Raw genomic sequence first — 24,975 nt, 5'->3', positions numbered from 1 at the left:
CAGCCATGAAGGAGTATATCGAGGAGGAATTAGCCAAGGGATTCATTCGACCTTCAACTTCACCAGCTTCTGCAGGATTCTTCTTCGTGAAGAAGAAGGACGGAGGACTCCGCCCTTGTATAGATTACCGCGGCCTCAACGACGTTACGGTGAAGTACCGATATCCCTTGCCACTCGTCCCAGCGGCTCTAGAGCAACTACGCCGAGCAAGTACTTCACGAAGTTGGACCTCCGAAGCGCCTACAACCTGATCCGAATTCGAGAAGGGGATGAGTGGAAGACGGCCTTTTCAACCACCACTGGGCACTACGAATACCAGGTCATGCCGTTCGGCCTTTCCAACATTCCTTCCGTGTTCCAAGCCTTTGTGAACGACGTATTCAGGGATATGTTGAATCGTTGGGTCATAGTCTACATAGACGATATCCTCATCTACTCCGAAACGTATACAGAACATGTGAAACAGGTCAAAGCCGTCCTCCAACGCCTAATCCAGCACCAACTGTATGCTAAACTGGAGAAATGTGAATTCCACAAGCAGACTATCTCCTTCCTGGGTTATGTAATCAGCGCTGGAGGAGTAGCCATGGAGGAGGGGAAGGTTCGCGCTGTAGTCAACTTGCCCCTACCCCAGACTCTCAAAGAACTACAACGCTTCCTGGGTTTTGCTAACTTCTATAGAAGGTTCATCCGCGACTTCAGCTCCATCGCAGCACCAATGACTTCTATGGTTAAGAAGGGCTCTCAGCGTCTCCACTGGTCCTCCGCCACCCTCAACGCCTTCCAGGCCCTCAAGGATAGATTCACCACAGCGCCCATCTTACATCATCCTGATCCAGAGCAGGAATTCATTGTGGAAGTAGACGCTTCAAGTTCAGGTCTCGGGGCTGTACTCTCACATCGTCAGGGAGATCCACCGAAATTATACCCATGTGCCTTTTATTCTCAGAAACTAAAAGCAGCCGAGAGGAATTATGATGTTGGAGATCGCGAGCTCCTCGCTATGAAAGCAGCATTCGAGGAATGGAGGCACTGGCTAGAGGGGGCTAAACACACCTTCACAGTCCTTACGGATCACCGCAACCTTGAATACCTCCGGTCAGCCAAACGCTTGAATCACAGACAAGCCAGGTGGTCGCTCTTCTTCACAAGATTTAATTTTCAAGTCACTTATCGTCCGGGTTCCCAGAATACCAAAGCAGATGCACTCTCTCGTCTCTACGAAACCAACAACCAAACTCCAGACCACGAACCCATCATTCCTCCCACGATCGTTCTTGGACCCATCCAATGGGACATTATGACTGAGATCATTGAGGCCCAATGCATCGAACCTCCAACTCCTGAGACTCCCCAGAATCGCACATTCGTCTCTCAAACACTGAGACAACGAGTACTACATCAGGTCCACTCTACCCCAAGCTCAGGACACCCCGGTATAACCGCCACCATCCAGCTCCTATCTAACCGCTTCTGGTGGCCCTCAATGCAAGCAGACACCATCAATTACGTTAGAAACTGTATCACTTGCAACACCAACAAATCATCCCATCAATTACCCGCTGGTCTTCTTCACCCGTTACCCGTTCCTCAACGTCCTTGGTCCCACATAGCCATCGACTTTGTTACTGATCTGCCTCTCTCGCAGGGCAAAACCACAATTCTATCTGTGATCGACCGCTTCTCCAAAGCCTGCCCCTTCATCCCATTACCCAAACTCCCGACTGCCTTCGAAACAGCAGAGGCACTTTGTGAGAATGTGTTCCGGTTCTATGGCCTCCCGGAGGACATTGTCTCCGATAGGGGTCCCCAATTTACCTCCAGAGTATGGTCGGCATTCTGCCAACAGTTGGGCATCAATGTTAGTCTCACATCAGGTTACCACCCACAATCCAACGGACAGGTCGAACGTCTGAACCAAGAACTCTCCCGTTTCCTTCGATCCTACTGCAACCAGAATCAAAATGATTGGAGCCGCTTCCTTCTCTGGGCTGAGTACGCACAAAATTCCCTTCAAAAACCTTCCACTGGCATGACTCCCTTCCAGTGCATTCTAGGATTTCAACCTCCTCTCTTCCCATGGTCTGGCGAACCATCCGAATTACCTGCAGTTGATGCTTGGCTGAGACGCTGTGAGGAGACCTGGGACATCGCTCATGTTCACCTTCTCCGAGCAGTTCGTCGGACCAGAAATCAGGCCAATCGACACCGCAGAGCTCATCTGGATTACCAGCCCGGACAATGGTTCTGGCTGTCCACATGGGATCTTCGCCTCAGACTACCATCCAAGAAACTTAGTCCCAGGTACGTGGGCCCTTTCAAAATCCTCCGTCAAATCACCCCAGTATCATTTAGACTATCTCTCCCATCTCATTACCGTATCTCACTCACTTTTCATGTTTCCTTGCTCAAGCCCGCTGGTGGACCGAGAGCCGCTGGTGGACCGAGAGGACCGGAGAACCTAGAGGAGGCTGGTGACCAGAGAGCGCCTCCCCTCATCATCGATGGCCAGGAGGCCTATCAGGTACACGAAATCCTGAATTCACGTCGCCGGGGCCGATTCCTACAGTATCTGGTCGATTGGGAGGGGTAGGGTCCGGAGGAAAGGTCCTGGGTCAATGCTGATGACATACTGGACCCCACTCTCATCACGGACTTCCATCGAGATCACCCAGACAGACCCGCTCCTAGACCCCGAGGAAGACCCCGGCGACGATCACCTCATCGCGTCAGGAGCCGCTCGCAGGGGGAGGGCTCTGTCACAAACACAGCCTCTGTGGCTCCCTCCGATCACCACCAGAGGGAACCATCGCCCGAGTATTAACCTCTTTCAAAACTCCATTTCCCATAACACCCCGTACCTGGGGCTGATTACCTGCACAGGTGTCGCTCATCTCCATCCCCTATTTAATGAACTCGCCCTGTTCTCTCAAACGCAAAGTCTTGTTTTGCCCATGCAGACATTACCGAGCGTTTTCCCATTGTTTGATCTCCCGTGTATGACCTGGACTGTTTATTGGACTCTGATTCTTTGCCGCCTGCCTTACCGACCACTGCCTTGTTCTCTCGTCTCTGCCTGCCAGCCGCCAGCCCTGATTCTACGCTCTGTCAAGGTTTATGATTCTGATTTGTCTATGTTGTATCTAACGCCCCTGATTGATCTGTTTCTGTTTACTCTGTTGATTATTGAAATAAAGCTGCTTATGGATCAAAACGCCCATGACTCAGCGTTACACATATATAATAATCCAATTAAGAAGCATGTGATAATCTAGAACATTTATATGGTATAACCTTCTAAACGGACTGTATGCCTATCCCACACAGCGTAATTTTTAATCGCAATTGCAAATATGGCATCTACTCTGACTAAGCCCATTTTACTCTTACTGAAAGGTTCCACTTTAACTGTTAAGAGATCTTGGTATAGTAAAATTATATCACCTTGTTTTTAATATTAAATCTTTCAAAAACAAATGCAGGTCTTATGTGGTAGGCATAATACTTCAGTCAAGGAATAGCACAACGGGAATAATAATATCTTCTTCCTCTGGTCCTTAGGAATAATGATATTTATACTATAATGGGACCCTTGCTACTGGTGTGAAGGGTGGTAATTCTATGGGCGAACAAAAGCTAGATTAATATTTGAAGGAAAACGTGTAGAATTTGGCTCTCTTTGTTACATCATATGCCAATGGTGGCCATTCAAAAATGGGAAAAATCACTTTGTGTGTTTTTTTTGTTTTGTTATTTATTTATTTCTGAGGTTTTGCATTCCTATAACTCAGGAAGTATTAAAGATGTCTCAACATCCTTCTACTTGATAATTTGGCACACAGACATATATGTTTTTGCAATTGTTTTAACAGAGGGAAACAAACTGCAATTCTTGTTTCAACATTATTCTTCAGACATTTCTATTTAAATCTTAATCTTGGATAAAAACTTGAACAGTGCAACTGTGAACTGCCACCATTTAATGCAACAAAGATTGCTAGGAATAGCAATCTTTGCTTAGCAATTCCTCCCCGGACTAAAGAGGGGAGCGTGTGCGGCCGCTGGACTCCGCCACTTACCCATACCCTTCCTTTCTGAACACTGCCCTACCTCCACGAATATATATATCAACTAAATACAAAAATGTAGGTGGAGAAGTTGCTAAAATGTAATTGTTTTGACACGGAATGACCCATGAGAGGTTTTATTCATACAATTTACTGTAAGTCAATGGAAATCCAGAATTGACTAAAACTCTTGTCTTTTAAGATGCCTTTAATTTAAGATGTGCCTAAAGTAAATACTCATTCATTTTCTGTTTTGAAGATCCACATAGGAGAAAATATTTGGATTAGAGAAGAGGTGTGGAGGAAAATGACATCCACCACGAACAATTCTCTCTTTGTAAAAGAGATGGCTGTGGCATTGTGGGGGACAGCCACTTTACAAAGAAGAAGTGTGTCAGGAAAGGAGTGTCCCACAAACAGACATTCTCAAAACCTCCCATGACACCCTCCAAGTTGCATGTTTTGAGAGGTAATCTAATGTCTCTATTACTCCATGCATGCACTGTATGTAACCATTAGCACCACCAATTTTGTTAAAAACAGTTGGAAAATGTTCTTGCTCAAGATATTCTCATTCATATTCATCCTTCATCCTCTCATTCATACTTATACATATAAATATATACTTATTTATCAGTCAATAAAAATAAATAGAACATAATTAAACGCCTACATAATTTCATTACTATGTCTGAATAAAGCAAAATGTGAAACAAAAACATGATAATTGCCTTTTTAAGTAGTTTTACAAATTGAAAATTCACAAATAAATTGTCTAAATCATTTCTCTTTCAAGTCTGTTTCAGTGACTGGCTGAAACAAAAGGAGCCTGAAAGAGGAGAGAGAGAGAAGAGGGAGAAACAAGTGGGGCATTACATATCCCAAAAAATACAAGATATCATAAAAAAAGAAAGAAAAAATGAAAATGTATAATATGTTATTGTTCACCTTCAGTTAATTGTTGATATAGTTTTCATATAATCATTTTACTCATTCCAATAATTTTGTAAATATGTGTTAGAACAGCGATGTTTTGTCACAGTGTCTGGGTTGTGTTCCCTGGGGTTCCACTAGATGTCCTCCTTTCTCACGGTGTCTGTCACCATATCACTTCCTGTTCCCTTATTTGGTCACCTTCCTCCTTGTTGTGTAATTGATTGTTCCCTACCTGTCTCCTCTTCCCTCATTATCCTTCTGTGTATTTATACCCGGTCTGTCTGAGTCTGTGTTACGGAGTCCTTGTTTGAGTGTTATTAATGTCTGTCTATTCTTGCCTTGCCTTGTGTTCGTGTCTAGTTTATGTTGGTTTTGGATATTCTGGTTTTGACCCTGCCTGGACTGTTCACCCCTTTGGATTACCTTTTAATAAACATCATACCCGCAATTGGTTCTCTCTCTCTGTGTTTCCAGTACACCGATCGTGACATGTTTAGCCTGCAAGATTAAATAAAAAAATGTTAAAGTGGTTCCTTGTGGTCCTGCAGATTATTTAAAGTTAAATTGGAATGATTTAATTTGTCACAACACTCACTGAAAGGGACAACACGTTCTCACTCCCAACTCGTCACATATTGAAGCTTGGTCAGGATCCCTTTGGCGTCAATATTTAACTTACTGGGCACCCCTTAGGCGTCATGTTTCAACGTGCAGGGAATCCCATAGACTTCTGACCGGAGCCCGTGACGTTGACATTTGACGTGCAGGTAACCAGACCGTTGTCTGCAGCGCGTACGGGTCGAGACTACGATAATTAGGCATAAAAAAGAAAAGGCTACAATAATTTAGTTATGGAAGGGCAAGTCAATTGGCGCCCCGCGTCATATTTAACAGTTTTTTTTTATTTTATTGTAAAAATGACGTTGGTGTCTGATATTAAAGAGCCGCATGTGAAACAGCATGCAACGGTGACTTTAACAACGCTCCACCGAGTTTTGCTAGGTAATAGGGCTGCACAATTAATCGATTTTCTAATCGCAATTACAATTACAGATGCCGCAATTATGTAATGTTCAAAGTGAATTAATCGTTTATAGTCCACTTATGTTATTCTGCATGCTGAAGAAGTTTTTTCTTTCTTTCTACAGGTTATCTTAAGGGTTTTTTCATTGTTTTAATTTTAGTATAACATTATAGTAGCCTACCATTTTTTTAAGTATAAACCAATCGAATGTATAATTGAGATTTATAGATGCTATAGAAAAGCAATAAAGGTTTTTCAGTTAGAGTGTTTTTTATCTTGTTTATGTAAAAATATGGCATGCAGGTTCTTCAGACAATGGTATAATCATTCAGCGTAAATTACTGTGATAATCGTAATTAACAATCGCAATTACAATTTTATGAGAATAATCAACAATTATGATCTTTGTCATAATCTTGCAGCCCTGCTAGGTAATACTGGTATTTGTTTGTTTGTTTTTGTTTTGTTTTGTTTTTTTTTATCGGAGGCTTGTTGATGATAAAAACGTATTTAATGTGCTGTGATTGTTTGTTTAATGATTAATCACTGCAGTGCGATGCAATCAACCTGTTCATTCATTCATTAAATTTATTTATTTATTTATTTATTTATGCATTTAATTGTTTGTTTGTTTGATTGTTTATCTATTTATTTATTTGTATGTATTAATAAATCAATCAGTGGCGCTGACGTCATCGTAAGGCGCGATCCCAAGGTCCAGTGCGATTTTCCACTTGGTAAGTAGAGCAGTTAATTAATACAGATGGGAACAATCCATATATTTATGGAACAAAAACCGTTTAATTGGGTCAAGACGTTGTGTTTAGAACCTTTAGAGTTGCAAGGTATCAGTTTATGCAGTAAATGACAGCAGTCATTACAAAATATAACTTGCTGCACCACGTGTGCAATAGTCTAACGTTAGCTGAGTTAGCTAATTAAATTCAAGCTTGTGTATTTTTTCACATACAATCATGCAAGGCAAGGTAATATAGGAGATTGTATGGTTTTTCGTTATTATATGTGATCGGTTACCCATATTAAGTTAGCTCGATCACAACACTTTAGCCATTTATAAATGTTCAGATCAAGTTGCCAGATTGGTGTGTTTTCCAGTAATTGTTCAAAATCCACAATCCAAAATTATAAACACACACATCTACTACAGTATTGTGGCTCATCAAATGGCATGTAATAAAGGAAATTAAGTGCTCTCTAAAGAAGGCTACATTGTAAGGCTACGTGTCTGTCATTTGCCTTAAAGAAATAAAAGGGAACAACAGAAATATCAAAATGCCACCTGTCTAAAGCTATTTTATTCCACCTAGTACAAACTAATATCTAATTGAAAACTGACCAATCTGCCAACACCGATGGAAAAAAAATACTGGTAAAAATGTAAGGAGTTCATTTGTTCTCTCTCTCTATCTCTTTCTTTTTTTATCAGGTCCTTCAAATTCTCCCCTCCTTTATTTTAACCTCCCTCAACACAAACATACACACACACACACACACAAACCAAAGGCACTTTTAAGAGCCACGTCCGTCTTGTTACCCTGCACTTGTCTGTCTGTAGCTCGCTCTCTCTCTCTCTCTCTCTCTCTCTCTCTCTGTTTATATTTCTATTTGTTGTCTCTGTCCATCTTTTTTGTAAGTCTTTCTGTCTGTTTTTGTTTCTGCCCATCACCATGAGTGATTCAGAACTCCAAGAACAGTTAATGGAGCTGGATAAACTGGTTGATGATCAAGAACTCAATGATGAGCTCCAAAGTCTTGATGACTTGATTGGTGAGCTGCAGGAAGAGAAGGAAGTGGCACCAGTAAAGACACCTGAACCGAGGGTGCGTTGGAGAAAGAGAGACATTGATGGAAACATTGTCTATGCAAGGCCAAGATCAAGCAGGAATCAGTCAAATAAGGGTCAGTATAGTTTTTCATTCAAGATCTATTGAATAACTGCGTTGATTAGGCATTTATGATGTATCAAACAAGGAATATGTAAATCAAATCAGAAGCACTCATTTTATTTTTGACATGAAAATAAATTTGATTACGTACAGTATTTGTGTAAAGCAGTATAAACTAAATGATTGGTCTTGGTAAGGCTGTGTTGAAGCTGTGTTTATTCTGAGTGTGTTGTCAGTGGCCAACCAGCTTGCTTCTACAGCAAGCATTCTTATTTGCTTTCATCTTCTACATGATATATAGATAACTAAGTAACTGTACTGTCCACATTTGTGTTTGAGAAAAAAAAATCTGCTAGTCCTTCTCTGTAGCTAAACATTAAACAATGAGCTTTGGTCATTTCAGGCTGGTAATAAGGGAGGTAAAATTGTGCCACACGCCTTGGGACAAGTTGAAAATGTTGTAAATGTTGTTTTTCTTTTTTTTCTTTTCTTTTCTTTTTTTATCTGGTGCAGCTGATCCCATTCGGAAATCTGATCCTCCCATCAATGCACCTGCCACTAACTGTGAGGTGACCTTTGCTCCAGAAGCTGTTGGTGTGTACTTCATTGTGTAAATAACAAATAACATTTTTAAAATTTTCAGGAATACTGGCCTTTTCACAGTCAAATGCACTTGATGCAGAACACTTTCATGTATATATTAAAGTATTGCTTTTAAATATTCCATACTATTTTAACAGAGTCTTTTCTGCAAGATCTCCAGCACTCACTGAGCAATACCTCAGATGATGAGGCATCATCTCTTGAGACCTCAAGAGGTCCTCTCCTAGCTTCCTCAAACTGGAGCACAAGACAAAGTCTCTTTTCAGAGAGATGGAGGACAGAGAGACCACGTCTGGTGAACACCGCTGCGGCACATGAAAATGTAGCAACACGCATCTGCCAACAGTGTGGGAGCAATCCAGCTGCTGTCCGCTGCAGTGACTGTCGACCACAGCCCTTTTTCTGTGCTCAGTGTGATGTCAGTATGCACACCAGACATGTTCTCCATAACAGAGATGCCATGACGGCTGGATTCTACCAGCCATTGCCTCCAACAACTTTTGTTGTAGATAAGGCTCTTTCCCATTGTGGTAAGTGCTGGTTTGTGAGTGTACAACATACACATAATTCTGAGAGTTGTTAGGCCTCATATCTTTTACTATTTAAATAATGCTCTCTTGTTGTTTGATATTGAATTTAAGCTTTTTGAGCATCTCTTCTATATTTTTCAGCAATGTACTCCAATACCATTGAACCGTTACAATGTTATATCAGTCTATACAAATTGTCTTAATACTCAATCAATAAAAACGATCTTAATTCAAATGTTTGATCTTTTTCAGTACGGCTTGTACCTGTGGAGATCCCTTACAAAATCTGTGATTGTTCACGAGAGTCACTAAGGGTCAGTCCAGGGAAGACTGTTGCTGTAATCACAATGAATGGTAAGGGTGTGAAGATAAAAATCTGTTCATGCTCTACTCCCATAAGTTTGGCACAGGTCTGGATGTAAGATCTGCATGACCTCTAAGTAATGTTTAAAAAGTATACAAAGTAATGTGAAATTGTGTAAGGAATCAAAACCCTGATTAATCACATTATATTTACATTTAAGTGGATGTGTTTTTTCATTTTTCCAGGATGATATGATCTAAGCATGCCTGAGTTGAGTTGTGAGGCATGCCAAGCCACGTGGACTGCTGGAGTGGGTGATCTAAATCTGAGTGACTACTGGCCTGCAACCCTTCACTTTGCCACTATTTATGCCACAGATGTCTTCTTCTCATTTGAAGAAATGAAGATGGCTGCACCAGGACTGTCCTGCCAAGCATTTTTGAGAATGCTCGATCAGCGAACTGTCCGCTTTGGTCGTGTGAGTATTGAATTTATTTATTCTACAGTATTGTTAATGTCTTTGTATTGTGGGACGAAAATCTTTTAGATGCTAATGTATTTGTTGGTTTCCTTAATTTTAATAGTGTGGCAAGATCTCCAAAGACAGTTTTCAAAAAAGTTTTTTTGAGTGGGAGGCTGTGCGATACGAGGTGGACAAAATCTGTAAGGAAGAGCCCTTCATCTGTCCTGCGTGCAGCCCAGACATGCTGGCAGTTTCAGTCGATGGAAACCGCAAGCATTACCGTTTCAAGAATGCAGCTAGGTATTTAAAATTGTGTATAATGTCACACTGTTGAAACAGTATTAATAAGAAAAATATCGTTTTAATGTGCACCCAGTAAAATTAGATTACAAAGTATCACAAGCTTGTGTACCTGTTATGTATTATTATTATTATTATTTTTCTAGATCTGAAGAAAAGGCCATCTTTGAAGACGTCTTTATAGCTAAGGATGAAGATGTGACAAGATTTGTGGACTACATTCACAAGACATCCAAACATGTAAAAAAAAAAAAAAAAAAAAAAAGCAGACTATTAGAATAAATACAGGGCTACAGTTACCTCCTACTGAAGAGTTTATTTAGGAGATTCTTATTTTTATCAACCATTTTCCATATTGTAGGTGTTTGTGGAGGGGAGTGGTCAGCAGCCAGAGAGACCTCCCAGGGATCTGCCAGCAAGGTAGACGAGGAGGGATTGGAGGTTGCGGTTTTTCGGCACGGAGTGCTTCTCTGTGCTTTAAATATGTACAGGGGTGAAATTTTTGCCTATCCCTTGTACCTGCAAGAAAAGCTGGCCAGTAGGCAAATACATTTTTTTTGTATGGATGTGACTTGCAAATATTGGCCCTACCTCCAAAGAGTTGCAAAAAGCTGTCCAGAGCTCCAGCACCTTCTTAACATGAAGCCCTTCCTTTCAGTGTTCCATGCCAAAGCCCATGATTTTAAATGTGAGGTAGGTGAAGTTTGTGATTACTAAAACTGAACATCTGCAAATACATGTCAACACTTTCTCAGCATTATTATTATTATTATTATTATTCCTAATCAGGTGAAATGGAGTGGGGCATATCAGGATGGGGCTGGTTTAACCCTAGGTGAGGAGGTGGAACAGTGCAATGCTTTCCTGTCTAGGATTGCAGTGACTACAAAACACATGTCCAAAGCAGGTACAATGACCACATACTACACTAGTTACATTATTACATAATAAGTAGGGGGAATATGGTAACATGATATTCTCTGTTTGCAGGGCGCACAGACATGCTGACTCTCATGGCCATGCGCTGGAATCAGCAAAAGATCTACACTTTGGCCATCACACTGACCCGCCGATATCAGAAGGTAATAACATCAGTAGAATTGGTTTTAGATGTTCAATAATGTATGTTATTACTGTTTGAAGTTGTGCATTAAACATTTAGTTATTGTTCTTGTACCATCTGTGATTGCTTATAATTGCAGACCACAAAAGCTCTGTAAAACCATTGCTAAACCTAGAGTCTTTAAAAGTTGAACTGGCAGTGACAGAGAGCCAGTTGGAAGACTGGCTCAACGAAGTAAAGGAGTGGGCAGATAGTGAGTAAATGACTTATGTATATACATATGTATGTGTGTGTATGAATGGTATAATGTTATACTAAAACAAAAATTAGAGCAATGAACCCTTTAAATAACCTCTAGAGAAAAAAAATGCATCTTTAGCACACAGAATAACATAAGAGGCTTTTGAGTGATCAATTACCACTTTGAACGATTGCATAAGATTGCCACTTTTTAACGATTGTAGCATCTCTAATTGCAATTAGAAAAGTGATTAATTGTTTAGCCCCTATATTTTATATGACAAGCTACGCAATTCAAGCTCATAATCACAGATGCATCGCATGCAATAGTGAATGTGATATTGCATAGCTTGTGAACTACTGCTCTGCGTATTAAATGCTGCTCCATCTGAAAATAGGTGATAGAGATTTATTTCCAATCACAGAACTGGCTTTACTGATGAGATGCGCATGAGTATCGCATGCAATATATCGTGCAGCCCTTATAACATATATGTGTATATATAATATTGGTAACACATTTTGTCATGAATAATTGTTATTGTAATTTTGTGTAAAAATCACACATTTCTTCTCAGCAGCAGCAACAACAACCACAAATGATGCTGATGCCTTGGCCAGCAGAATTGAGGTACTTGTGGCGAGTATCAAGAGACGTTCTCAGCGTCTCTATAAAGATACAGATGGCAACAAAGGTCGTGCCAGGATCCGCCGCAAAATCAGGGAGGAGAAGGGGACCCTGACATCAATTGTTGAGAAATACAACAGAATGGTTCCAAACACAGAAACTCTGTGCTTGGAAACCATTTTGTCTGGTGAGACAGCTTGGCCATGGCAGCTACCACACAGTGGTATGTTCACTAGTCTTCTGACAATTATACATATTTCAACCACGATGCCTCAAATGTCAATCTGCAACCCCATCTGATTTTAAATATTAAAGAAGGTTGATGTATGACAATTTTTTTTCATGCATTCCAGACTCTGTTAATTTTAGGACAAAGAGAAAGGCATTCGACATCATGATGTCATTAAGGAGACTTCAGGAGGAGCAGAAGATTCTTGTTGCAGAGATGAACAACCATTGGAGATATCTTTCAACTCGTGCTGATGCCCTCAGAGAACTGTCCTGCTGCTTTGCCAAGGAGACAATAAAAAGTATGTATTTGTAATATATGGCATATTTGTCATATACGGCAAACATAAGCATAGGGTTGCCCCTGACCAAAGATTTTTCTTTAAAATGGACTCACAAAAAACTCAGAAACATTTCCTTGTAGCATAAGTGGCTGTAGCTGTATGAGCTATCGTTACACTTTGCCTAAATCTCTATCCAATTGGTAGCTGAACGTTGTCAATCTTGCTTTTTTGGAGTTGTACTTGAAACTCTTTCAATGGTCCAAATTTAAATTTATTGCCCCACATATGTAAATACTGTGTAATAACTACAGGGTCCAGCCTTGTTATTCATAATATCTGCCTGTGAGTTTTAACATGTCCTGTGGAATATGTGTGTTTGTTGTTTTTTTTGTTTGTTTGTTTTTTTTTGTTTTTGTTTTTTGCAACGTATAACCACTCCAAATTAGACCAACTATGACTTTTCTAACAGACTAACATTTTAGGTTACTTTTAGGTGGCAGCCCAAATAAGCATACACAACAATGATGAGTGTTTAATGAAAGTTTATAAGGGAGGCTTAATGGTTTTTTGTTGTTGTTTTTCCATTCTTTTAAGATTCGCAATGTGGCCTAACTGAAGAGGGTTTGAAAGGTCTGCAGTGCATCATCCACAGAAAGCAGCGTAAAATCAGAGATATGAGGGTGCAAGCAAGAGACTGTTACCTGCAAGTTTTGACTGGAGCAGAGAACACCAACTTCTTTAACCAACTGTCAGCTGATGACTACAACAGTGACTTCGACATTTCTGATGACGAACTGTAATCCAGAAGACAATGTTTTTTTTTTTGTTTTTTTTTGATGGTGACCTTGACCTTAACCCTGAATCTAAAGCATGTAATAAAATCTGCTGTTGATCACCTTATAAATATACCCAAAGTGTACTGTCTGTTTTTTTCCACGTTACATAGAAATTATTTTATGCATGCCTCCACAACCAGTCAGTGGTGAAAATGAAGTGCATTATTGTAAGGCTAAGTACAGTACTGTACTAAATTATAGATTTGAGGTACTTTCTCATCATGCCACTGTGTAGTTGGGCTAGGCTATAGTTCACAGAAACTTTATTTTGTTATAAATAAAACTACTCTTTTTGTGCTTACAATGTAAGTACAGCCCAACTTAGAAACCAAACATTCAGTTGAGTAATGGAGAAAATAATTAGCAGACCAACCTTTATTAAAAATATAATTTGATAATGTTGTCTACAACGGGTTTTTAATCTTTTAGGTGTTGCGGAGCTCCAAATATGATCATCATTGTTTGAAGGACCCCCATTCTTGTAAATGTAAAATATATTTATATGGTTTCTTCTATAAATACCCAATTTACCATGAAGAACGCATATTATAAGTAAAGCAAAAAAATTAATTGGAAAATTAGTTTCTATTAAACTACATTATTATTCTTTGTTTAAAGTATTACATGTATTTAAAGAACTGTATGTATCTTTTTAATCAAAATTCTGAAATTGTAAAATATTTTGTATTTCTTTGTTTTCATTTTTTTTAATTGATTTAATATATGAATAATTTATTTTTAAATTCTTAATCATATTTTTGTGGTAATTATTTTATAATTATTACAATTATAAAGAATATAATAATAACAATAATACTAATTATAATACCATTTTCACATATAATTTTTTAAAAATTATTATTCTCCAAACCTTTCCAATGACCCCTTAATACTTGTTACTTCCAAACAATTGAAACCTGGTTAGAGACATGGAATAAGCTCATTATAATAGGGACACAGAAAAGCATGACTGGACCGAACACTTGACTTGTGTTAGTCAAGTGTTCGGTTTTTTGTGTGTGTATGTGTTCTGTTTTTGCTCTCTCCCTTCCTCTCTTTCAAATGCTGATGACTAACAGATCGAGTTCAGTTAGCTGATGATTCTGCTGACGATGGCACTGTCCTGATTGGTTCATTAGAGAAAATGTTTGGAGTTAAAAGGCAGAGCTGAGACGTCTGTGCTATGGAGGCTTGGAGTAGGAGGTCTTTTTGTAGTTGGTCCTTAGCATAGGTGGGTTGTGTTTAGGAGTTAGTATGTTTTTGTTTATGTTGGCCTTGACCCCTCCTGAAGCTCTGTTTGCTTCCTTGTGTTCAATAAATTTAATTATGATTTGCATGGATTATGGTTTTGTGTGAGTCAGTCGAAGGGGAAAGCTCCCTCCATTCATCCACCACTTTTTTAGTACTACTTCCCATCCCTAAAATGGGGAGGTATGTAAACAAACACATTATGATGAGGAAAAATCATTTCCCAACACAAGTTCAACCTTCACCAAAGGAAAATGAATGATAAAAAGAAATAATATGTTGGCTACATATGTTACTTTTACCTTTGAATAAATTTTTTACTGAATTTTTGTTTTCAGTTTCAGCACCATAAATCTAACATATGCATGTTGTAAATATAGAAAGGGGCAGAAATAAACAAACTTTTCAGACATTAATGTGATAACGGTTTATTGTCCATGATAAAGATAGTACATCTGCATAGGTTTAATTGCCCCCCCCCCCAGAAGAGACCAGAAGTGATCCTAAAAGAGGAAAAAATTGCACATTTCAAATGGCTGTAACTCAAACTCCAACAAGCATGTCAAAGGGAAAAACAGCAAGATAACTACTTATGATATGATTACTAAATAAGACTTGATGCAATTTTCTCACATATACAGAAAGTTTAAAAATAAGTGTTTTAAAAAGTGTTCTTAGTATAACACCAAATTTCAGTCTGGTTCTCAAATATATCATAAAGGTTTGCACAATGAACATATTGAGGTAGCCCTTTGTTCATTAAATATACTATTTACTTCATTTCATTACTAAAAGGTTTTTAAACTACATTACCCATACGCCTTTGGCACTATATTGATGTGACATGGGACTGTAAATTGTAGTTAATTGTAGTTCCCTACTTATGCTGTAGGGTTAGGGTTATGATTTCGGTAAATGGGTAATTTCTTTGCTACATATCAATCACTTATTGTTCAGTGACAGTTGCTGAAGTCATAATGACAATAAAACATAGTGTGCAACATGAAGCACCTTGTATTTTTGCCTAAACATTAGTCCAGCCACAGCGTGTAAAAATCCACGTCACACAAACTTGTCCAAATGTGGTCATTACAGGATCTTCTGGCAGAAGTAGGGTTATACCAGAAGTTCAGTTAAATATTTTTTCTTCTCGTTAAAAATAAAAATATAATTTTACAGGTATACATTCCTATCTTGGGGTAACGTGACGTAGAAACAGTTTAGTGAATCCTTTTTTCAAAGCATTGATTTTCATAGTATGAACCGGTAGGAGGGTAATTGTGACAGCTGTGTACTGTATACAAATAAACTATTATGTGTGCATATATATGTATGTATATATATATATATATATATATATATATATATAATAGATTTATTTGTAAACTATTATATAAATATACTCATACATATATAATAATATATTTATATTATTTATATTTCATGTTTGCCATAACAGACAGATGGTTCATATAAACTTACCTATACAGAGATGCAAACAGGTAGGAGGGTAAAAAGGTGAGAACCGAGGACATGCTCCAAACAGAATTATTTGTTTTACATGAAGATTATTTGACAGAAGATTTTTGTTTTACATGCTAATTGTAAGTTACTTACAGGTATTTGTACAATTATTTGTATTACCTAAAATGTCAAAAACTGTAATTTTACAAACACAAAAACTAAAAAAATAAATTTTGGACAATTTTATAAACATTATGTATTTAGTCAAAAGCCTATCTTATAAAAGATGAAGTGCTATGAAGGTTAAGACAATATTGGCTGATAAGAGCTAAAATGCTAAATGTTTGCCCTCTCTCTTCACCGTTCCCATATCTCAGACCTCAAATATTATCCTTTTTAGACAGTTTGGTAAACAAGTAAAGAAAATACTATACAGTTATTAGTCTTAGTTTTCCAATACAATTAAGGTACAATTAAACTAGCTTTTCTGCAACTGGTCCCAATTCTTTATTTACCTTATGTACACTTTCTCATAAGATCTAAGCAAATCTAAGTGACCTATTTTGCATCTATGCTGTATTAAGGTTGCACTGTAAAAAAAATATTTCATATATGTATTATATTTTAATATTTATTATACAAGTAATGTCTTTGGGAATGCCATTATAATGAAAAGCATGACTGTAGCATGTCCTATCCATAGGACTGTTATGCAGTTCCTGACAAATGTAAAAGGTGTTTAAAATGATACTTAAAAAAAAAAACATACTAAAACAGTATATGCACTGTGCACAAACTTTAATGAAGAACAGCAAGCAAAAGAACAACAACAAAACACTCAGAATTGAAGAGTGCTTAACAAGTCCAGGTATTCATGGTCAGTAGACTGTCATGGTGAAAGCTGGTTGGGATTTGTAGACTCTGGCAAAAAATGTTGGAACTCACTGGCAGGCTCCCATGTGTCATCCCAAGTTTTGCCACTGTAAGTATCATAAGTTGAACATATCATTAGAACACAGAACAAAAATAAAGATTATTGTTGGGATTAATTTAGATTTCATTGACATTTATTGATATTTGTCAATAAATGTGTCATTTGTTTAAGAAATAAATAAAGCACTCTTAGATTACATGGAAAGGGGCTATGGTTTGCAGTTACAGAATACCGGACCAGTTTTAAGACTTCAGCATGTTTTGATGTTGCATTCCAAGCAGATCTGGCAGTTCTACAGACTCTGGGATAAGGATGGTGACTGCATCTTGCTCACATGGCCATTCATCATTGTTCTCCTCTTCTTCAGATTTAATACTGTTCTTTTTCTCATTGCCCTAATCTTCCTTTATGCATTTTATCACCACTGCTGTCACTGTTCTAGTCTTCATTGCAAGACACTACTGGAAGCACTTATTGTTTTAAAACCTCAAAAAATAAGATGCAAGTTTATTCATTTGAGTCTTGATGGATGTATTTTTACATCATCAGTTGGGACCACAGATCTCATTAGACTGCTATTGGTTCATTGAAAACCACATTTTCCATCTTAGAAATTTGCTAAATTAAGTTTTTTTTTTAATTAAGTTTTATGTTTCAAATGCTGAAAAATTATTTTCATGATTCACTACTACTACTAACGCATTACTGGGTAAATGTCCTCGGTCAATGTCCTGCTAAATAAATACGCTTCAGATGATTGTGTATGTAGCAGCTTAGCTAAAAGCAAAAATATGTTCACATCAGCCCCATTTTATTGTCAATACACAGGCTGCCTGTCAAATATTTTTTTTCAATTGTATTAATTGTTTAGAAAGCACTGAACTGTCTAGCTTCCACAATCTATTGTATCCACTTCACAAAATCCTGGGCTCTCCCTACTAACTAGATCTAAATTCACTCAAGGAGGTAGATCATTCTCCTATTTCTATCAAAAAAATTGTATATTCTTTTAAGAATTTAAGTTTCAGTCACACTCTCTGAGTTTCAGTCCAGACTACTGGTCATTGCCCTTTCTCTTGCCACAGACATCAATAAAAGAAACTTCCATGCTGCTTGTAAGAGACCATTTTAACTTTGCCTACATCATATTGGTCATGGAATAGACTACTTAGCATTACAATGGAATAATAAAAAAAAAAAGTTAAATAAAACAACTTACCACACAGTACAAGGCAACCAGTGGACTTTCAGTTCTGCTTTTCCCTACACACACAGAGAGAGTAATTATTATTTTAGCTGTTTACGCAATCACTGGATAGTGCATAACATATTGTCAAGTAGCCTAATAAAATACATTACCTCATTTATTCTTTCCCCAACTATTTTATCAAACAGGAAGATCTTCTGCCTACTACATTTTCGGCAACCTTTATGATAAAAAAAAAAAAATATATATATATATATATATATTAAGCAATGGGTGTTTTCTTAGATTATTAAGCAATGCTATGTTCATGAATCTCACTTGCAAGGTTATCATTTCACTCGTGAGGTTATCTGTGGTTCTGTCCACTTGTGCCCAATTGACTTTGTCCCTGCTTTTTGTGGATAGAGCAAAATGGGTTGAGTTTCCCAAAGCCCTCTTAGCTTTAAGGTGCAATAGGTCATTGTCTTCTGAAATATTTTTGTTATGCTGTTTGAAAATCTCTTCACATCCCAATAGCAATTATTAAATTAAGTGGTTTATGTATTTCAATCAATTAATCACCTTTATTTACATAGCACTTTTAACAATACGGATTGTGTCAAAGCACTGTACAGTATCAAATAGTAGAATAGAGTGTCATTAATGTATAATGAATTATATATATATGTATAATAAAGATTAAACACTCAATTTTCAACTTAAGCCTTAAGGCATTTCATTATTGAATGCAGAGACGTTATTGCCTAAGTCAGCTCCGTTTAAATAGATTCTGTGTAATCAATTCAACGATAATTGCTAGAAATTTAGTGTCCCCATTTAATAATGTATTTAAATATTCGGTGTAAGGTGTAGGCCCAAAAAATGTATGTCCAATCAAAACGCTCATTTCAAACATTTCTATTGGCTTCCCTACCTGACTGTCAACATGAATTGAGAAAACATAGTACAGTTAGTAAAAGTACTACAATACCAGGAAGGAAGGTCAGTTTGTTTGTTGGTCATTCTTGCTCTGTCTGCACAGCGTATACGTAAACGCGCAGATGACATTTTTCTCTGCGTGAACCAGTGTGCAGAAGTATGTGCAGTGTGCATTGTAGTAATGTTGTCTCTGATTGTCTGATCTGCATGTGTATATGCCTTCAGGGTGTGTGGCTTTGGACAGCGATTTGCAGGGAGGGTCGCTTTTAGGCTAAAATTAGCTTTGGAACCACAGCCCCTGGACACTATCCACATAAACACAGCTATATCTAAAGAACAAAATACTGTGTATTGGTTAACAATGACCCGAATAAATCTAATTTGCCTAAAGTCCACTTTGTCTGAAAGCAAATCTATTAATAGTGTTTATTTAGGTATATCACTGCAAAACAAAACTTACCCTTTCTTCTCTTCTTCACACATGGCCCCTCCTGCCTCAAGGACTGGGAGATGGAAGAGGCAGCAGGTGGAGGACAAGACTGTGGAAAGGAGAGATCTGTGGGGATAAGAGACGGAGGAGAGACAGAGGTGGCAGAAGGTGCTGCTGAACAGACTGAGGTTTTTGTTCTTTTCTTCCTCTGTCTCAATAACTTAGAGCATGGCAGTGGAGGTGGAGGAGGAGAAGATTCTGAAGGAAGACCAGCTGGAAAAGTAGTAGAGGAGGGAGGAGAGAGAGAGGTTGAAGAGTATTGGGAAGACAGAGGAACAAGGTTGAGTATAAATAGAGTCTCGGACTCCTTTGTGGGTTTCATCGGCTGCTCCACGGCAAGGCTCTCCAGCTCCGGCTGCTCCACGGCAAGGCTCTCCGGCTCCGGCTGCTCCACGGCAAGGCTCTCCGGCTCCGGCTGCTCCACGGCAAGGCTCTCCGGCTCCGGCTGCTCCACGGCAAGGCTCTCCAGCTCCGGCTGCTCCACGGCAAGGCTCTCCGGCTCCGGCTGCTCCACGGCAAGGGTCTCCGGCTCCAAAATGGAACCATTGCACTGTTCCTCACTGGGGCTGTTGTGCTGCTCTGCGGTGGGGATGTCACTGTCCGGCTGCTGTGCTGTGGAGGTTGCTTTAATACAAGTTTAAATTCATTTAAAATCTGTATTATATTAACAAAGAAAAATACACATTTTAAATAATAATTATTATTACTGAACACATATCTTGCTCTTACACTTAGTCAAAATAAATTCATAAGCCCTCTGCATCTTCTCCAAAAACATTTTTGTGACAGGAGTGGGGTGCAGATGGGTAATTACATCTGCAACCCACTTATTTGAAGCCTTATTTTGTTTGCCAATAAATAAAATGGGCTTGTAACCCACTGCCTCAAGTTTCCGCACCTGAAAAACAAAAACAGTTACTACACTTTAGTTAAACCTACTGAATTATTAGATACATAAGTACTGTATAAAGCAATTTTATTTTCAAATCATTTAATGGAGTTTAAATTTAATGTTTTTTTTTTTTAATATACAAGTACAAAGTTTACTTTCAGATAAGGCCAGTTTCTACCATTACCAACATGACTTTATGTTGCCTTTATTTGACAGAGAACACAACTTATTTCTATTTAGCACAATTTAAAGACAAAGAATATTCCTTGTACTGTAGGAAATAAGAGTACATTTATAAATGCCTCATCATACTGCTACGTATATGATTTTCACTATGTGACAAACATGGCCTTTCAGTTACACTTCAAATAACACTTTGCATTTTTAAATTACATTTGCATGTTACTTACTGCAATACGAGCAGAATCGATTACACGGCCAACATTTCTGCTTTTCTTAACAGATTGCCCCCACTGTCTATCCAGTGACACCACTTTGTCATTTTTTTTTTTTTTAGTGGATAGACTTCCAAAGCAGACATAACAGCTTTTCCTGCTGGCCTGATTGGGCGTCTGGCAAGATGGGCAGGGTCGGAATTTGGGCCGTGTCATAACTTGACAAGAAATAGAAATATACACAAAAACAAAAAATAGACAGACAGACAATGTGTTAAAATAAAGAATTTGTCAGAGAGAAACAAAAAGACGGACAAATATGACAATATGAACAGAGAGAGAGGGGGAGAAAGAGCGCTACAGACAGACAAGTGCAGGGTAACAAGACGGACGTGGCTCTTAAAAGTGCCTTTGGTTTGTGTGTGTGTGTGTGTGTGTGTATGTTTGTGTTGAGGGAGGTTAAAATAAAGGAGGGGAGAATTTGAAGGACCTGATAAAAAAAGAAAGAGATAGAGAGAGAGAACAAATGAACTCCTTACATTTTTACCAGTATTTTTTTTCCATCGGTGTTGGCAGATTGGTCAGTTTTCAATTAGATATTAGTTTGTACTAGGTGGAATAAAATAGCTTTAGACAGGTGGCATTTTGATATTTCTGTTGTTCCCTTTTATTTCTTTAAGGCAAATGACAGACACGTAGCCTTACAATGTAGCCTTCTTTAGAGAGCACTTAATTTCCTTTATTACATGCCATTTGATGAGCCACAATACTGTAGTAGATGTGTGTGTTTATAATTTTGGATTGTGGATTTTGAACAATTACTGGAAAACACACCAATCTGGCAACTTGATCTGAACATTTATAAATGGCTAAAGTGTTGTGATCGAGCTAACTTAATATGGGTAACCGATCACATATAATAACGAAAAACCATACAATCTCCTATATTACCTTGCCTTGCATGATTGAATGTGAAAAAATACACAAGCTTGAATTTAATTAGCTAACTCAGCTAACGTTAGGCTATTGCACACGTGGTGCAGCAAGTTATATTTTGTAATGACTGCTGTCATTTACTGCATAAACTGATACCTTGCAACTCTAAAGGTTCTAAACACAACGTCTTGACCCAATTAAACAGTTTTTGTTCCATAAATATATGGATTGTTCCCATCTGTATTAATTAACTGCTCTACTTACCAAGTGGAAAATCGCACTGGACCTTGGGATCGCGCCTTACGATGACGTCAGCGCCACTGATTGATTTATTAATACATACAAATAAATAAATAGATAAACAATCAAACAAACAATTAAATGCATAAATAAATAAATAAATAAATAAATAAATAAATGCATAAATAAATAAATTTAATGAATGAATGAACAGGTTGATTGCATCGCACTGCAGTGATTAATCATTAAACAAACAATCACAGCACATTAAATACGTTTTTATCATCAACAAGCCTCCGATAAAAAAAACAAAACAAAACAAAAACAAACAAACAAATACCAGTATTACCTAGCAGGGCTGCAAGATTATGACAAAGATCATAATTGTTGATTATTCTCATAAAATTGTAATTGCGATTGTTAATTACGATTATCACAGTAATTTACGCTGAATGATTATACCATTGTCTGAAGAACCTGCATGCCATATTTTTACATAAACAAGATAAAAAACACTCTAACTGAAAAACCTTTATTGCTTTTCTATAGCATCTATAAATCTCAATTATACATTCGATTGGTTTATACTTAAAAAAATGGTAGGCTACTATAATGTTATACTAAAATTAAAACAATGAAAAAACCCTTAAGATAACCTGTAGAAAGAAAGAAAAAACTTCTTCAGCATGCAGAATAACATAAGTGGACTATAAACGATTAATTCACTTTGAACATTACATAATTGCGGCATCTGTAATTGTAATTGCGATTAGAAAATCGATTAATTGTGCAGCCCTATTACCTGGCAAAACTCGGTGGAGCGTTGTTAAAGTCACCGTTGCATGCTGTTTCACATGCGGCTCTTTAATATCAGACACCAACGTCATTTTTACAATAAAATAAAAAAAAACTGTTAAATATGACGCGGGGCGCCAATTGACTTGCCCTGCCATAACTAAATTATTGTAGCCTTTTCTTTTTTATGCCTAATTATCGTAGTCTCGACCCGTACGCGCTGCAGACAACGGTCTGGTTACCTGCACGTCAAATGTCAACGTCACGGGCTCCGGTCAGAAGTCTATGGGATTCCCTGCACGTTGAAACATGACGCCTAAGGGGTGCCCAGTAAGTTAAATATTGACGCCAAAGGGATCCTGACCAAGCTTCAATATGTGACGAGTTGGGAGTGAGAACGTGTTGGTTTGTACGTGTGTGAAAATACATGAAATGTGTTAAATGTTTTGAGAAACGTGTCTTTGTTTCGAGTACTGAGAGAATGTTTTGGAAAATTGGGCCAAATGAATGAGTTATAGTGTTAGCAGTCGAGAAAACTGCAAACTTGATTTGCTTGATTACAGAATTAGCATTTGGGACGGGGAGCATGAATAAATGCATTTAGTTTCTGCATGGCATCATGAAAAAAAATAATAGTCCTGTAATAATAACACTCTGATCCACTGACATAAGAAATAAGATTAGCTATCAACAAAAAGACAAATGATCAATAAAGATATGAACAGCATATTACTAATAACTACAATAATATAAACACCTCTTCTAAAACGATCATAATCTTTTTAACTTGGTGTGGATCAGAGTTTAGTTCATGTTGTATCTGGTTGTGTTTATAGATGGATGGAAGTGTCATCAATCCAGTCTTTACTTCTTTTCCTCTGAGAGGAAGAACTGGAATGAGAGCAGAAGATACTGTAGAGAGAGAGAAGCAGATCTGATCATCATCAACAACAGAGAGGAACAAGTGAGTGTGTGTGTGTGTGTGTGTGAGTGAGAGAGAGAGAGAGAGAGAGAGAGAGAGAGAGTGTGTGTGTGTGTGTGTGTGTTGATTTTTGACATTCTGATTCCCATGTCTCTTCCTGAAAGAAAACAGGAAGCAGGTTTCACTTGTTTTACAGAAGTAAAAGAAATTACAGAGCTGTTATTCAACACAACAGTTCAGAGGAAATAGAAATATCTAGAATTATTGTTTTAGGTGAGTGTTTGATCTTTCTTTAGTTATTTTCATATATGAGTGTCATCTTATGATGTGTCATTGGTCACTGAGCTTCTGAGACTTTAATTCTGTGTCAAAGTAATTTTGATGGTTTTATTTAAAGCTCTTTATGTTGTGAAAAACATCTGATCAAGTGTGTCTTTGTCAGTGAATCATGGAGAGCTGCTCATTCTGATATTGTTGTGTTTCTCAGTTTAATGTGTTTATTAATAAGTCTGTGATCTCTGTATTTCTCATCATGCACTATTTACTCTGAGGTAGAAACTGTCACTCTACATCTTCATGTGTCTGCAGAGAGTTCTATATGATGAGCTCTATAACATACTCATTTAATACGAGCAGCATTTCTATTTCAATAAATCTATTTACTTCAGTTCACTGTAGGTGTTGAACAACAGAATTTTGGAAATATAAAACTCTCAATATTATAAACTCCCATTGCAACATCTACATGTGAGTAAAGTACACTAGTGTAGAGCTGCAGGTCAGTTCAGTAAAGTTATCTTAAATTTCACACAGGGTTTATTGCAGGACTGTGGGATATGCATTAAAATAAATTTTCACCATGCAGTCTAGACAGATGTTATTATAATCGATAAACTGACGTATTTGACATTTTAAAAAAATTATCAAATGGAATGATGTCTCTCTAATTCATTAATCATCAGTTGTTTTGGATCAAGATTAAACAGATGTCGCAGCCTTGACAAAAAAAAAACTTGTTTTAATGACTTAAATGATTAAATAATTAAGACACAAAACAGGTTAAGTAAAATATGCTAAATATAATATCATACAAATATAAAGTGATAGACTGCAAATAAGAC

At 37.7% G+C, this 24,975-nt stretch overlaps 3 protein-coding genes and 1 long non-coding RNA gene across 5 annotated transcripts in view; 3 read left to right on the top strand and 1 right to left on the bottom strand.

The window, feature by feature from the left end:
• LOC113075977 (gastrula zinc finger protein XlCGF26.1-like) overlaps positions 1-5,178 on the top strand; it is a 43,081-nt gene extending 37,903 nt beyond the window's left edge. Inside the window, exons 4-5 of the transcript XR_003281080.1 lie at positions 4,327-4,536; positions 4,864-5,178. The gene's annotated coding sequence lies outside the window, so the exon portion shown is untranslated. The remainder of the gene's footprint in view (positions 1-4,326; positions 4,537-4,863) is intronic.
• Positions 5,179-6,661: 1,483 nt separating this feature from the next.
• On the top strand, positions 6,662-9,422 carry LOC113075976 (uncharacterized). The gene is made up of 3 exons (XR_003281079.1): positions 6,662-7,947; positions 8,448-9,067; positions 9,320-9,422. It is a non-coding gene; the product is annotated as an uncharacterized LOC113075976 (long non-coding RNA).
• A 211-nt stretch (positions 9,423-9,633) lies between these two features.
• Positions 9,634-13,878, top strand: LOC113075981 (uncharacterized). Its single transcript, XM_026248624.1, has 9 exons — positions 9,634-9,849; positions 9,956-10,134; positions 10,281-10,399; positions 10,496-10,619; positions 11,125-11,216; positions 11,337-11,450; positions 12,016-12,288; positions 12,419-12,595; positions 13,172-13,878. The coding sequence occupies exons 1-9, from the start codon at positions 9,634-9,636 to the stop codon at positions 13,375-13,377; spliced, it is 1,500 nt and encodes a 499-aa protein (XP_026104409.1). The 3' UTR covers positions 13,378-13,878.
• Positions 13,879-16,846: 2,968 nt separating this feature from the next.
• Positions 16,847-22,093, bottom strand: LOC113075975 (calphotin-like). 2 transcript variants are annotated; one of them, XM_026248620.1, is made up of 6 exons: positions 20,977-22,093; positions 20,404-20,572; positions 19,645-20,298; positions 18,419-18,486; positions 18,279-18,322; positions 16,847-17,105 (listed from the first exon to the last, which is right to left on the bottom strand). In XM_026248620.1, the coding sequence occupies exons 1-6, from the start codon at positions 21,175-21,177 to the stop codon at positions 17,015-17,017; spliced, it is 1,227 nt and encodes a 408-aa protein (XP_026104405.1). In that variant the 5' UTR covers positions 21,178-22,093; the 3' UTR covers positions 16,847-17,014. The 2 variants fall into 2 exon arrangements, with proteins under 2 accessions (XP_026104405.1, XP_026104406.1); XM_026248621.1 differs by lacking the exon at positions 18,419-18,486.
• Between the last annotated feature and the right edge of the window lie 2,882 nt (positions 22,094-24,975).

The sequence above is a fragment of the Carassius auratus genome, unplaced genomic scaffold (assembly GCF_003368295.1).
Source record: "Carassius auratus strain Wakin unplaced genomic scaffold, ASM336829v1 scaf_tig00018187, whole genome shotgun sequence".
Taxonomy (NCBI): Eukaryota; Metazoa; Chordata; class Actinopteri; order Cypriniformes; family Cyprinidae; genus Carassius; species Carassius auratus.
Note: the sequence above shows the minus strand (reverse complement) of the source record. Positions and strands in the feature narration are given on the sequence as shown.